Source organism: Penicillium manginii (assembly GCF_028828005.1).
Source record: "Penicillium manginii strain IBT 31320 chromosome Unknown utg000006l:1.0-4164085.0:1.0-4166146.0, whole genome shotgun sequence".
Classification (NCBI taxonomy): Eukaryota; Fungi; Ascomycota; class Eurotiomycetes; order Eurotiales; family Aspergillaceae; genus Penicillium; species Penicillium manginii.
The window spans coordinates 2,099,767-2,112,903 of NW_026643107.1; the positions used below are offsets into that span (position 1 = coordinate 2,099,767).

General features: G+C 50.2%; 6 protein-coding genes across 6 annotated transcripts; 3 read left to right on the top strand and 3 right to left on the bottom strand.

Annotated features, from left to right (window-relative positions):
- Nucleotides 1-374: 374 nt before the first annotated feature.
- Nucleotides 375-1,786, bottom strand: N7533_009150 (rhomboid family protein; the record flags this gene model as incomplete). The annotated part of the gene is made up of 4 exons (XM_057105800.1): nt 375-1,095; nt 1,164-1,641; nt 1,729-1,732; nt 1,784-1,786. The coding sequence occupies 4 exons, from the start codon at nt 1,784-1,786 to the stop codon at nt 375-377; spliced, it is 1,206 nt and encodes a 401-aa protein (XP_056957249.1).
- A 977-nt stretch (nt 1,787-2,763) lies between these two features.
- N7533_009151 (WD40 repeat domain-containing protein) lies at nt 2,764-4,829 on the top strand (the record flags this gene model as incomplete). The annotated part of the gene is made up of 5 exons (XM_057105801.1): nt 2,764-2,813; nt 2,894-2,910; nt 3,014-3,162; nt 3,332-3,514; nt 3,585-4,829. 5 exons carry the CDS (start codon nt 2,764-2,766, stop codon nt 4,827-4,829), a joined length of 1,644 nt encoding a protein of 547 aa, XP_056957250.1.
- Nucleotides 4,830-5,424: 595 nt separating this feature from the next.
- N7533_009152 (uncharacterized protein) lies at nt 5,425-6,466 on the bottom strand (the record flags this gene model as incomplete). The annotated part of the gene is made up of 2 exons (XM_057105802.1): nt 5,425-5,791; nt 5,853-6,466. The coding sequence occupies 2 exons, from the start codon at nt 6,464-6,466 to the stop codon at nt 5,425-5,427; spliced, it is 981 nt and encodes a 326-aa protein (XP_056957251.1).
- Nucleotides 6,467-6,982: 516 nt separating this feature from the next.
- On the top strand, nt 6,983-8,764 carry trpE (anthranilate synthase TRP2; the record flags this gene model as incomplete). Its single annotated transcript, XM_057105803.1, has 4 exons — nt 6,983-6,994; nt 7,074-7,222; nt 7,306-7,379; nt 7,452-8,764. 4 exons carry the CDS (start codon nt 6,983-6,985, stop codon nt 8,762-8,764), a joined length of 1,548 nt encoding a protein of 515 aa, XP_056957252.1.
- Nucleotides 8,765-9,015: 251 nt separating this feature from the next.
- On the bottom strand, nt 9,016-10,953 carry N7533_009154 (uncharacterized protein; the record flags this gene model as incomplete). Its single annotated transcript, XM_057105804.1, has 1 exon — nt 9,016-10,953. The coding sequence occupies one exon, from the start codon at nt 10,951-10,953 to the stop codon at nt 9,016-9,018; it is 1,938 nt and encodes a 645-aa protein (XP_056957253.1).
- Nucleotides 10,954-11,754: 801 nt separating this feature from the next.
- N7533_009155 (isoflavone reductase family protein) lies at nt 11,755-12,687 on the top strand (the record flags this gene model as incomplete). Its single annotated transcript, XM_057105805.1, has 1 exon — nt 11,755-12,687. One exon carries the CDS (start codon nt 11,755-11,757, stop codon nt 12,685-12,687), a length of 933 nt encoding a protein of 310 aa, XP_056957254.1.
- Between the last annotated feature and the right edge of the window lie 450 nt (nt 12,688-13,137).

Consider the following 13,137-nt stretch of genomic DNA (forward strand, 5'->3'; position numbering starts at 1 on the left):
AATTATTCTCGTGTCTAGGATAGATGCGGATTGTAAAATTGGTTTTGCAAAACTTTCGTTTATAAGTGGTATCAAGTTAGACTCAGAAAGGTGCAGTGCTCATACAGCGACTTGGACAACTCGACCATAAACATGATGCTGGCCGGTTCATTTCCCCAGCTTGCTGGTAAGTGGAGGTCTTTATAAAATCACAGAGTAGAAGTAGTACATATCCAATCTCAAAGGACATTGTTCAAGAATTGGCGAGATAGTCTTATATACACCGCAGTAATAAGACAAAGAGCAACCGTCGCGAGTCGTAGAGCCACCCCAAATGAAGTGGCTTAATGCAAGGCGCTTGAAAAAAAAAATAAGAAAAGAACCCGACATGGTTTCTATGCATTATCGGGGTTGTAGCTGGTCTCTCCCAGCATGCCACCATTGGTCGCAGAAGGGGTGGGCGATATCGAGTTCGCTCGACCTCCGGGTTCAGTGAGTGTTGATGGTCCTGCTTGGGAGTGACCTCCCGTGGCTGCTTGTAATCTTTGGTCCAGAGCCTTAAGGGCCAAAGCCCTTCGGCGCTCCGCCTCTTCACGCTTGCCTGCACCCCTCGATGCTGCGCGCTGGTTGCTCATAAGAGATGGTAGACCGGCTTCGCCTCTTGCCAACACTTGCTGATTACCCGAAGCGATATCATCGTCGGAGAATGGTCGGAGAACCTTAACCGCTACCAACACTGCATAGATCTGATCGGCGACAAAGGCGATCGGGGGTTGCATAATATCGGGGAAGAGACAGGCGAAGGCAAAGGTCTCGCTAGCATCGCCTTTGATACCGAGGCCGGTGGTCGACATGCCAGTTAGATCAGGCTGGCGTTTGTAGAATCGCAAGTATGTCCAGCTGGTAAGGAGGCCGAGCCAAGCCAAAACGGCAGCGGTGTCGGTTCCGATAATGAAACCACTCAGGGTATTGAGGAGCAGGAACAAGGCCGGAAAATGCTTCACACGCATTCTAACCATGCCTTTGAGGATTGCGACGGTGTGTTCAGGGACGAGTTGCTTGAAAGCGACGAGGAAGGCGCCTTGAATGGAGACGCCACCGCAGATCTGGGTCAAACTGTCGCCGAGGGAGTTAGGATCTCAGATCGGGGAGCATATGGATATGGATTCTGGGACGGAACGAACGATCGGCTGGAGGAACCTCCGGCAGCACCCCATAACAGATAGATGGGGATTATCACGGCATTCGGAATCAGCGTAACAGCGGCGACAAACTTGCTGAACTCGCGGGAGCCCCATGCGCGCTCGAGGTATTTCCCTCCGTAGAAGATGGTCGCGGCATTGAGGAGAACGGTGAAAATATTCTGTTCGACGAAGGTGGAGGTTATGAGAGTCCAGGGGTAGTAGAAGAAGAGAGAAGGGACCAGCGTGAGGTAAGGAATGATTGGTGTAGTTTGGAGGCTGCCGGCGGAAGTGTCAAGTTGGCGCCATCGGGCGATGTTGTAGAGGAGGGAGAGGGTGAGCAGGCTGACGAGGCAGACGCGCGTAGCCGGGGGGGATATTGACTCGGAGCGGCATGTTGAGACGCGGCGACCGCGGGGGGATGAGAACCAGTACACCTGGGCGCTTTGTGTGATCGGGGGAATCGTTGCTGGGGGTTCAGCTGAGGCGGTCAGAAGTATACGTGGTGGTGGGTGGTGGTGCTAAGTCACTGTATGGGACCTCGGGATGCACAAAGTAGAGTACCTACCTACCTAGATAGATGGGTAAATTAGAATTATAGATAACACGCAAAGAGAGGATACCATAATATTGATTTAATAGACTTGACTTATATGTATCATATTATGGCTGAGATTGTGGTGATTTAGTACTACTAGTACTACTAATAACTAAGCTAATTGAGGCCTAGAGAAAGGGGAAAACTACTGGGTTAGTCTTCAGCATACGAGTAGTGACTATACTAGTATATTACTAGTAGTAGTAGTAAATAGTGGACATACTTACCTAGGTAGGTATATATCTATATACCTACTAAGTACCTAGGTATATGGCATACTACCTACCTAGATAGATAGCATATCATATACTCCCTACTACCAAGCTATACCTAGGTAATATACTACTATCTTAGTGGAACCAAGCCTAGGCGCCCTGACCACCAGATTTGCCCTGCAGAAGGCTGCAGACACGAGCAAGTACCCGGACATGCCATATAAACCTCCGTATATTAGGCTACTCCGTACTTCGTACTCCGTTACTCACGCTAAGCTCGATCGGCAGCCCCACTAACAGCCACACACATATTACTAACGAGCCACTGCGGCTGAGCCAAGCGAGTGATTCTGCGAGATTTGCCTCTGGCAGGTCTAGGGTGGTCTCCAGAGTTGGTCTCTTAGTGGTCTGGTTCGTGGCTGGTGCGCTTAAGCTCTTGTCACTTGGAACTTGAATGTCCAACCCTTCTTCCCTTTCTTCCCTTCTCTACCTAGGTACCTAAGGTAATTCTGATGTTCATGTTCCACGATCTCCATCTCCATCCCTAACCCCGATCTCCCTAATTTTTTTTATCTCCTGCCAACATTCACCACTTCCCTCTCCTTCATTTCTTTCTCTCTTCCAACTCCCTCCACTCCAACCACGCCCCCCTTTTCTGCCGGACTCGGCTTCCGCCCGCGTTCCTGAAGCTCATCTCCACGCCTCCACTTTCGATTTTCCCAGGCGTTTGACCTTCCAGCTTTCCTTCGCCCCTGGCATGTCGGCGCTTTGAATGGTCGCACATGTAGTCATGGCACAACCCGACCTTACCTCCCATCACGTCAACTACTTAATATGGCGGTATGTCTTCCCTTCCTCCATCCCCCGATTCTCCGATTCCTCCGATGCGCCTCCCGCAGATCTAACCCGCTTCCCCGTAGGTATCTTCAAGAATCAGGTTCGTAGCGCGCTCACCCTGGGATCACCACCACCACCACCACCACCGCCACCATCATCCCATCCCATTGCATTTCTAACCAAATCTCCCTTCTTTCAAACAGGTCATGGTGATGCTGCTGTCTCACTGCAGCGCGCATGGTTCCCGGATCCGCAGAGTCTTCCCTTTGCGCGCCACATCAAGACCCATGCTCTCGTCTCGCTGGTCCAAAAGGGCCTGCAGTACCACGAACTGGAATCCTCGCTTGACAAGGTATGTGCGCGCGACACAACACTTTGGAGCCACCACCTTGTCTGCTTCGACTTCGTCTTTTCCCCCCGCATATTCAGGCGGCTCTATCAATTACACAGACCTAATTGGATTTCTACAGGAGGGAAACCCCATTAAATTTACACCCACTGAGTATTTTTTCGGGCCGGAGCCGTTCGAGGCCAGTGCCTTGAAGCGCCGGGATGACGATGGCACAGACCATCCGGCGGAGCCCGCGCGTGACCGCACAACCAATGGACACTCACTTGATTCCAGGTCGCGCAAGGAGACGAATGGCGATGAGTCTATGGAAGTCGACGATGAGAGCAAAGGCTCGGTGGATGGCGACGGAGATGTGAGCATGGGGGGCCGAGGAACAGGCCCCGGAACCCACCCTTTCAACCGGCAGCAGCGCCGGCGTCCAGATCTCCCCCGCCAAGGCCGCCGATTTGGCGCCCGACACCGCCCTCCTGCATGCCCAGGATCACGTGCTCACCACTCGCTGGCGCCCCCGGGATTCGACCCTACTTGTCGCTGCTGGCGATACCTTTTGTAGCTTATGGAAGCTATCATTATCCTCGCCCCCGGAACAGAATCGTTTTCTAGACCTGAAAGGTACCAATGCCTATGTATCCGGCGTGGCCTGGGATGCCCTCGGCTCCAAATTAGCCGTGGCCACTATCCGCGATACGGAGAAGGGGGCGATTACCATGTATAATCCCGAAGGTAATGTTGTGGATCTCCTGCCTGATCTCCCCCGTTTGATCAATGGTCTGCATTGGTCAAAAGATAGTCCACAGTTGGTCGTTGTGGCGTCCGATGAACGATCCTCGGAATTGGCTCTTTGGGATGACAGCCGCCGGCCGGATGTGTACCCTCCACCACAGGCCATCGACAGTCACGTCTACGAATTGGCCTGGTGCGGACGCAATCTGGTTTTCGCATGCGGAGATGGGGCTGTCTACCAATGTGAGGTGGACGATAACATCCGCCTGACAAAAACCTACAATTCTCGGGACACCGACACCGCTTGGACTTTTGTTCGTTCCGTTCATACATCATCATACTCTGTTGCAGTTGCCGCAAGCTCTACGAATTGCTCGATTTGGATTCCGACACATGATATTTTGATCGAAAATCCCCACCAAGATGCAATCACTGCAATTGATATTCGACCTGCTGAACACCATTCACAACAAAATTCCACAATCACAATCGCCTCTTTTTCAACCGATAACTTTGTCCATGTCTGGGAAGTGGACCTTGACTCGAAACAACATAAACGCATCCATCGCCTACGCCTAGGGTCATCAACCCCTGCTTTAGCTGGCAGCTTCTCGCCGGACGGATATGCTCTCTGTGCAGTCAGTGAACAGAAGCTCCTCATTTGGAATGCCGAGCGCGGCGGGGAGCCCATGGCTATATGGATGGCCCCCGGCCCAGAACAAGTCAAGGAAGACCCCGATCACCCCACGAATGGACAGAATGGTCACGCAGCAACGGCCCCCAATCGAGATCTATCTTGGGATCACGACGGCAAAAAGCTTGCGTATGGCTTCGGCGATCAGGTAATACGCACTTCCCCTAGGCAAATTATGCCGAAGCTAACTCTTCTAGATGGCCATCATCAATCTTCAGCGGTGACTAGGGTAGCTGGCTCTCCCATTTAAACGGTTGACCATGTGCTACAATACAAATTTCAAGCCGTTCCATTCCCTCCTTTACCAGCAGCAATATGTTGCTATTTCTTTGTTCTTCTGGGTGTGGTCAAGGGCCATAAAACCGAACTAATTGATAAATTACCTCCAATCCTCCAGCGGTGCTGATACGGGATTTTCCGCCATATCTTTTACACCAAGGTGGCTGCGGGCGAATCACTCGACAGGGGCCAACAGAATTCTGTTTGACTCCTTGGCAGAGTCTTCCAATCCCCTCATATCATACCGAAGCTTTAATGGGGTTCCTTCTTCACCTTTCTTACATACTTTCTCTGGACATACATTCGTGAATTTAGAAAATGCATTATGGCATGCATTGTTTGGGAATAGGCTTGGGTACGGCGAACGATACGGGTTTCTGGCGATGTGTGGTATTTTTTTTTCTTGTTATTCTTGGGAGGTTGGGTTTGTGGATTGAATCTCACTGTTTCTCGTGAATTTTGAAGCTCAAAAATGCATTATGAACTTGATTGGATCATGTCTTTTATTTCTTGTCTCTCGTAACGTCATAACAGTAAGTACTAGTATATATAAAACAGTCCCAGAATCAACTGGCCCAGGATCTCCGAGACATTTCCTCCTGCTTTTCTCTCGGCCGCAAGTGCTGCTCCTGTCTTTTTTCCCTCCTCATTTGTCGTGCCTGCGATCGAACTTGGAATCCCTCTTCAACATCCCGCCAACCGCGCATCCAGGCTGTGAGGCCGTCCAAAACAACCTCTCCATCAGTTTCCGTGCCAACGTCTTGTCTAATTCCCCGTATCGCCCATCGTCGCCGGGCCTCTTGCCGTGTCTGGTCACGCGTTATGCGACTCATCTTTTGCGTTTCGCGCAACCGGTCGATCCAGTCTTGAAGTCCGCGCACAGTGCCTTGTATTCCTTCTAGCTCGATCGAATCTTCTACCAGATCACTTTGTCTGAGAGAAAGTATGGGCATCAGCACTCGTTCCTTTATATGGCAATATAAATGACACTCACAATTCTAGAACCTCATCTTCCAATTCTGCCACTGAGCGCGTCAACCCGCGACACCTCTCTTCAAAGAGATCTCTGATTTCGCTAGATTCCTTGCGCCGCTTATTTACCTCCTCGTTCAAGGCAGTGACCTCGCTCATAAGTCCCTGCAATTGGGACAGTAATTCTTCCTTATTTATACCATGATTCTGATCCGGCGCAGGTGGTATTGATTCTTCCGCCTGGGTTATGATATCAGATGCGACCGATGCCGAAAGCTCATTTTGGCTTTGACTGCGACTGCGCACGATCTCCTGCATTGGCTCCTGCATCGTCCCCTGCAGTGAATCCCCGAGAAGGCGTTCCAGCGCGTCGAGATGGTGGTGTATACTTTGCGCGCTTTCCTCGTCCAGGCAGGAAGGTGATGACGTGCATGTGCGGCGCGCGAGTTCCTCAAGGCGCTTTGGCCATGGAATCTGTAGAGTCTCTGTTGTGGAACGGAGCTCGGTCCGCTCGTTGTCATGGGCTGCAGTTTCTAGCCCTGATTGATCGTGGTCATCGAGCGCATTGAGCAGTGCGGTTTGATTTTCATGGCGGTCGGTATCGCGATGGATGGCTCTTTGGCTGTAGGAGATCATTTTGTGTTGGAGGAGGAGCTTTTATATGTGCAGATCATATTACCACCACCACACCCCATTCCTATGAAATTGATGAGAACCGGAGGTGAGGATGGTAGTATGTATGGTTTTCATTCAGCTAGCCTTTAGGTCAGCTCAGCCAAGCAGGGCTATCGATAAGCGATTCTGCGATAACATCGTCCCGCGCTAGCCCATTTCGGTACTTATATATGCTAGTTGCTGTCTTTCGAGTCTTTTCTTAGAGGAAAGAGACAGAGAAAAGTCCAAAGCTTGCTTGGTATGTTGTGTCTTTCATTGATGGTAGTTTTTTTTATTACTATTACGGAGTACTACTTGTACATACGACCTACTAACGCCTGGTCAGCATTGGAGTTGACAATCCCTCCCTCAGCGGCACCCGGCGCCAGAGCCCCACACTCATTGGACTCATTCCATCTTCATTTTCCCACCGCCAATTCCCTCTGTCACGCGGCTCTATCTGCTCCTCCAGTCACTACACAGGGATTACAGCTGATCATGGCACCTCCGGTAAGACCTAGTCTCCCACTACGACTTTCGCTGGGGTCATTTCGGGACAAATTGGCTAATGCGCACCCATATGACTCAGATTGCCAATGTCCCGTCGCTCCAGACGGCGCAAGAGGTCATCTTGAAGTCGAGAAACTCACAATTTCCCCCGAACCTACTGCCCATTACCGCCTCTATCCCGGCGGATCTTTTGACCCCCACTTTGGCGTACCTGAAGATTGCGGAGAAGTGAGTGGTGACAGTCCCTTGCGCCCACCTGCGGGGAGCCGCGGGGAAATCCTGGGCTACGATCAATTAACGAGGTGATACAGTTCGCGACTATCATTCTTATACGAGAGTGCGGCTACTACTGAGACGATTGGACGATACAGCTTTATCGGCGCTGGTGGGTGATCTCTCGCGCAAATCATTCTTTGGCTTGTACACATTAACATTGACTCACTCAACGTTTCTGCAGACCCCAGAAAGGTACTCAAGACTGGTCCCGGCCATGGCCACGAGGCCGACCCTCTCCCCTACCTCGAGGAGGAACTCTCCCAATACCGTGTTGCATCGGTTCCCGGTCTGGTACTTCCGCCTTTGACCGGTGGTGCCATTGGATATGTGGGCTACGACTGTGTCCGATACTTTGAGCCGAAAACCGCCCGGCCCATGAAGGATGTTCTGGGAGTGCCAGAGTCATTCTTTATGCTGTTCGACACCATTGTTGCCTTTGATCATTTCTTCCAGACCGTCAAGGTTGTCAGCTATGTCCCCATCCCCGCCAACGACGCCGATGTCGAGGCCGAATATCGCAAGGGTCAGGCGGCCATCCAGAAGACCATCGAAACCCTGTTGCAGGACCGCACACCCTTGCCCCCACAGGGCCCTATCAAGCAGAACCAGGAATACACATCCAACATTGGCCAAGAGGGCTACGAGAACCACGTCAAGAAGTTGAAGGAGCACATCGGCAAGGGCGATATCTTCCAGACCGTTCCCTCACAACGGCTATCCCGGCCCACAACACTGCACCCTTACAACCTCTTCCGCCACCTCCGCACCGTCAATCCCTCCCCTTACCTTTTCTACATCGACTGCCAAGATTTCCAGCTCGTAGGCGCCAGCCCCGAGCTGCTTGTCAAGGAAGAGCGAGGTCGCATCATCACTCACCCAATTGCGGGCACAGTGAAGCGCGGCAAGACCATGGAAGAGGACACAGCTTTGGCCAACGAGCTGCGTAGCAGTCTGAAGGATCGTGCCGAGCACGTCATGCTTGTTGATCTAGCCCGCAACGACGTAAACCGAGTCTGCGACCCAAACACCACACAAGTGGACCGACTGATGGTTGTCGAGAAGTTCTCCCACGTCCAGCATCTCGTGTCGCAGGTATCCGGCGTCCTGCGACCAGAGAAGACCCGTTTCGACGCCTTCCGATCCATCTTCCCCGCTGGTACAGTCTCCGGTGCGCCCAAGGTGCGCGCCATGCAACTCATTGCCGAGCTGGAAGGCGAGAAGCGCGGCGTCTACGCCGGTGCTGTCGGATACTTCGGATACAACATTTCCAGCACCGATGGCTCGAGTGAGGAACCCGGTGCGATGGATACTTGCATTGCACTCCGGACTATGATGGTTAAGGACGGCGTTGCTTATCTCCAGGCTGGTGGTGGTATTGTCTTTGACTCGGACCCTTATGACGAGTATATCGAGACGATCAACAAGCTCGGCGCCAACATTGCTTGTATCAAGGGTGCTGAAGAAAAGTATCTGAGCATGGAGGGTAGCCAGTGAGCATTTGGGCAAGGGGAATCCTATGGTACAATTTATTACTAGATTTCAGGCACACTTTCGGGCATTCTAGCATGATGTTATGGTCAACCATTTTTGACGATCCACGTATTCTTTTTTCAATTGATGTTTTGGCCGACGGCCTCGGACATGAGTAGATAAATCAGCAATCAACAGTAACAAAAACAGCCTGACCACCCTCTATCCAGCAATCTATCGGGATCTCGAAATGCATAGAATAGGAGACAAACCGCCTAAGGAATAATCAGATCCAAAGCAGCTGCAATATCGCCAGAAACTCCAACAGCTAGATTCTCCTCCTCCAATTCCCAAGGTGCACACCCAGATGCCTCCTTTCCAACCCGGATCAACCGAAATGTTTTGCTTGCAGACCCGGAGACTAGATTCTCATTTGGCCATCGCAGTACACCAGGTGTATTTAGGCCAACGCCAAGTTCAAGCACAACTACCTTTTTAGGTAGACGTGATGCTTTGGCCTTTTCGTGCTTCTCATGCTTCTCGTCTCCCTCCTCCAAGCCCCGCAAAAACTTCTTCCATGCCCGCTCTCGATCTTGAAAAGGCCGAGAGTTGAAATAATTCCCTCCACGAACACAAAGCGTCATCTCCCCACCACAAAATCGACACGTCGGAATCTTAGATTCATCCATCAAAACCTGAGATACGGGATCAATAAACGGCAACGCATCCTCAACAAGCGGATCGGAAAGAACATAAGCATCAGCCCGACACTTATAAAAGCACTGCAAAAACTGATATTGACCCTGCGGCGTCGCAACAAAATCCCCATCAAACCCATTTTTCACAAAAAGCCCATCCGCATTCGACGTGCGTATGAAATGCTTGTTCGGAAATCGCGCCGCCAGACCACGAAGCTTTTCATAGATTGGCGAGACGGGCCATTTGCGCACCATGTCTAGGTGTAGGAAGAAGTAGCCCCATTTCTCGGCCTCACTACTCCAGCCGCTGTATCCGATCACGTCGTATAATCGGCGTAGACCCTTTGCGCGGAATGCGGGGAAGTGTTCTGTGAAGAGGGCGTGAGAGGTGTAGTCTAGTCCGGCTGCGGCTGAGAGTCCGGCTCCTGCTGAGATGATTAAGGCATCGGCTTCTTCTATCCAAGTGCGAGCTTTTCTAGTTTTGGTTGTGGGTAGTGATGGTAAACGTGCTAGTATTGGCATTGGCGTTGAGATCGAAATTGAAGTTGAAGTTGATGTTGACATTGAAGCGGAGTTCAGAGAGCCATTTTCCTCGTCAATTTGAGTATTTTGCAGCGATTGCAACAGGTCCTGGTAAATCTTGTGGTCTTTCGCCAAATAAGTGTTGAATATGACATCTGTTATGCTGGTCACCGGGTGCTCAAGGTGCCATTTCCTGACGGTATCCACAGCAATGCGTGCTGCTATGTCAGAAGGGAAAGCGAATAGTCCGGTGGAGATACAGCAGAATGCGATCACCTTGCGTTGATCTGAAAGAGGCTGCAGTGTTTCTGCAGCATCCAAGCAAGAACGATAGCACGAGGCTAGCTGATCCTCGTGGTGCGGCTGAGGCGTCTCGCGGGGACGCAGTTGAGGTCCAACAGTATGAAGAACTCCGGATGCTGGAAGATGGAATCCCGGTGTAGCTCTAGCTTGCCCTACAGGCTCGGGGTCTGTCTGACAGTCCATGATAAGGCGACAGGCCTGGCGAAGGTGTGGACCAGCAGCTGAATGAATCACATTGTCAATACAGCGGTGCTCGGGGATGAAGCACCCCAGGAGTCCAGAATTCGCTGCGTTGACGATAGCTGTGACATCTGATAGAGTGGTGATATCTCCATTCCAGGAAGATAGTCTGAGTGGATTCGCATTCTCAATGACTGGATGTTGGAGAGTGATTTTTGGGGTAATAGAGGCCGTGGACGTGAGCAGAGTGTGGCTGTTCCGATAGGCGATCACCTCATCAATATCCTCGTCTATTCCAGATGGAATCTCGATATCTGGGTTAAGTTCGCATAATAGCCGACAGAGAGCGTCAAGCTGGTCCCAAGTATCTGAACTAAGAAGATGTTCCCCTCGTCGGTTGGGTGAGTGTGCACACTGGCAATGACTGCAAGCAGTGTCCTCTTCTTTTTGGATCGAGGTGAGATGAAGCAGAGCTCTTTTCAGCTTTATCGATGCGGGTTCGGTGGTCATGATTGATCTGATTCTGAATAAAGATATTATTCTAGCATGTAAGAGAACCCCATATTGTGACCAGTCCCAGTCTATTTATATGGCGTGGCCTAGACTACTAATACACACTTGCAAACATGATGCTTTCTTGCTATCTGGACGGTGATTGGCCAATAGTATGTTTGTCGAAAATTGCAACTTGGACAAACAGCCCCCTCATGACCAATCAAAAGCTCGCAGTGTTTGGGCGATGACAGAGGACGGAAAGCCTCCGCGCCGATAGTGGCCGGGCAGAATCCTGGATCTATTTATGCATGACCTAGGTGAGATATTGATCTGATAATACTAGCTACTATCTAGATAGGTACGCGTATGTAATAATCACTAAATAAGTACTACCTAGGTACCTTTTTCAAGATTAAATATAGAAAATTGATTGGGTCACGGTGAGCCCTGCTACCTACCTAGGTAGGTACTAACTACTAACTTGAAGTTAATGTACTATCTATAGTAGACTATGAACAGTAGTATATAAACTTAGAAAAATTACAACTACGCCACTAGTACAAGAATTGAAGTAGTCGTCAGGGAGTTCAAGCAGCATAAGTAGTGATGAATAGAGAACTCTATTAGTTAGAGAGAGTGAAGGAGTTCAAATAGATCTAGGAGACGGCGGCGTAGGCGGTCTAGTATTTCATCCCCGCTGCCATACGGGCATAGCTACCTAGGTGAGCATTTGATTCCACATCACAGCTCCTCATATTCTATTTGTTCAATTTCAAACTTGAATCACATATTATAACCCCCTCTACAACACGAAACATGCCTATTTCTCGACCGGTCGTCGCCATTGCAGGAGCTACTGGGCATCTGGGAAGACATGTCGCCACTGCCTTTCTCTCTCCTTTCTTTCGCAGCAAGTTCTCCGACATCATTCTTCTCTCTCGGAAGGAAGCTTCCAGTATCGATGGGTTTGAATCAACTACGAACTATACTGTTCGCAAATACGACGAAGACAATCTTGCCAAGGCTCTAGAAGGTGTCCAGGTCCTCGTCAACACGGTCGGACCGTCTGGACATTCCTTCAAGGAGAAGCTTCTGCAAGCATTACCGCAGTCAGAGGTGCAAATCTATTTCCCCTCTGAATTCGGAGTCGATCATTATGTCCATGACTTCCCACATCTAGAATGGGACCAGAAAAAGAAACATTTTGCTATGTGCCAACAATTGATCCCGGACCTGAAGGTCTGCCGTCTCTTCTGCGGCCTCTTTTTAGAAGACAGCATCGGCCCTTGGTTCGGATTCGACACCAAAAATGGCAAGTACGAAAGCATTGGGCCAGCGGATCGTCTTATCTCATTTACCTCGCTTGGTGATGTCGGAAAAGCAGTCGCTGCGTTGGCTACACTCCCCAGCGACCTAGCTCCGAGCACGATCCATGTCGGTGGAGACACGCGCTCTATCTCGGAGATTGCTTCCATCATGGGAGCTGCAGGTGCTGGAAATATTGAAGTGACAGAAATACCACTTGACGAATACAAAAAGGAAAAGACGGCCAAGCTTTCTTCTGACCCTGCGGATTACTTGCGGTTCCTGGCGGGAGAGGATAAAATCGACCATACGGATGCGGGTCTCGGTGACGACAATGAGCTGGTCAATCCTCAGCAATTGCTATGGGAATGGACCACTCTTACTGATTTAGCCGAGAGCACAAATGGGAAACCGTGGGAAGATTCTGTCTGGCCGCCGCAGTGATCTCAATGCTGGTTTAACGGTCGTCGCGGGTTCGGCTCTAAGAGTTGAAACACCCAGTTCATATTTGGTGTATTTAGTTACAAACTCTTGTTTATATTAAGCTTCACGTTATCCCTGGCCACACAGAAGCTATATTATGATTGCAAAGATACTCTTTTTGCTGATCGGCCACGCTGATAGGTACTAGTATAGTAGATCTGCTAGTGCGAACAGAAATACCATGAATAATGACATCACTGTAGTTACACCAATTCCATGTGTATAGTCGCTAAAATGAGGTATTGAGTATCTATCTAGAATTTCAAACCTAGTATTTAAGCATAAACAAATTTGGAATGTTGATGTTGACTTGTAGTATAATTGTTGTTACTGTTACATCTAGATGTAACCTCCCGCCAGCTAGTAAGCCCCGCTAGCCGGGCCGATCAAAAAGTCCATCAGAGTCGACCA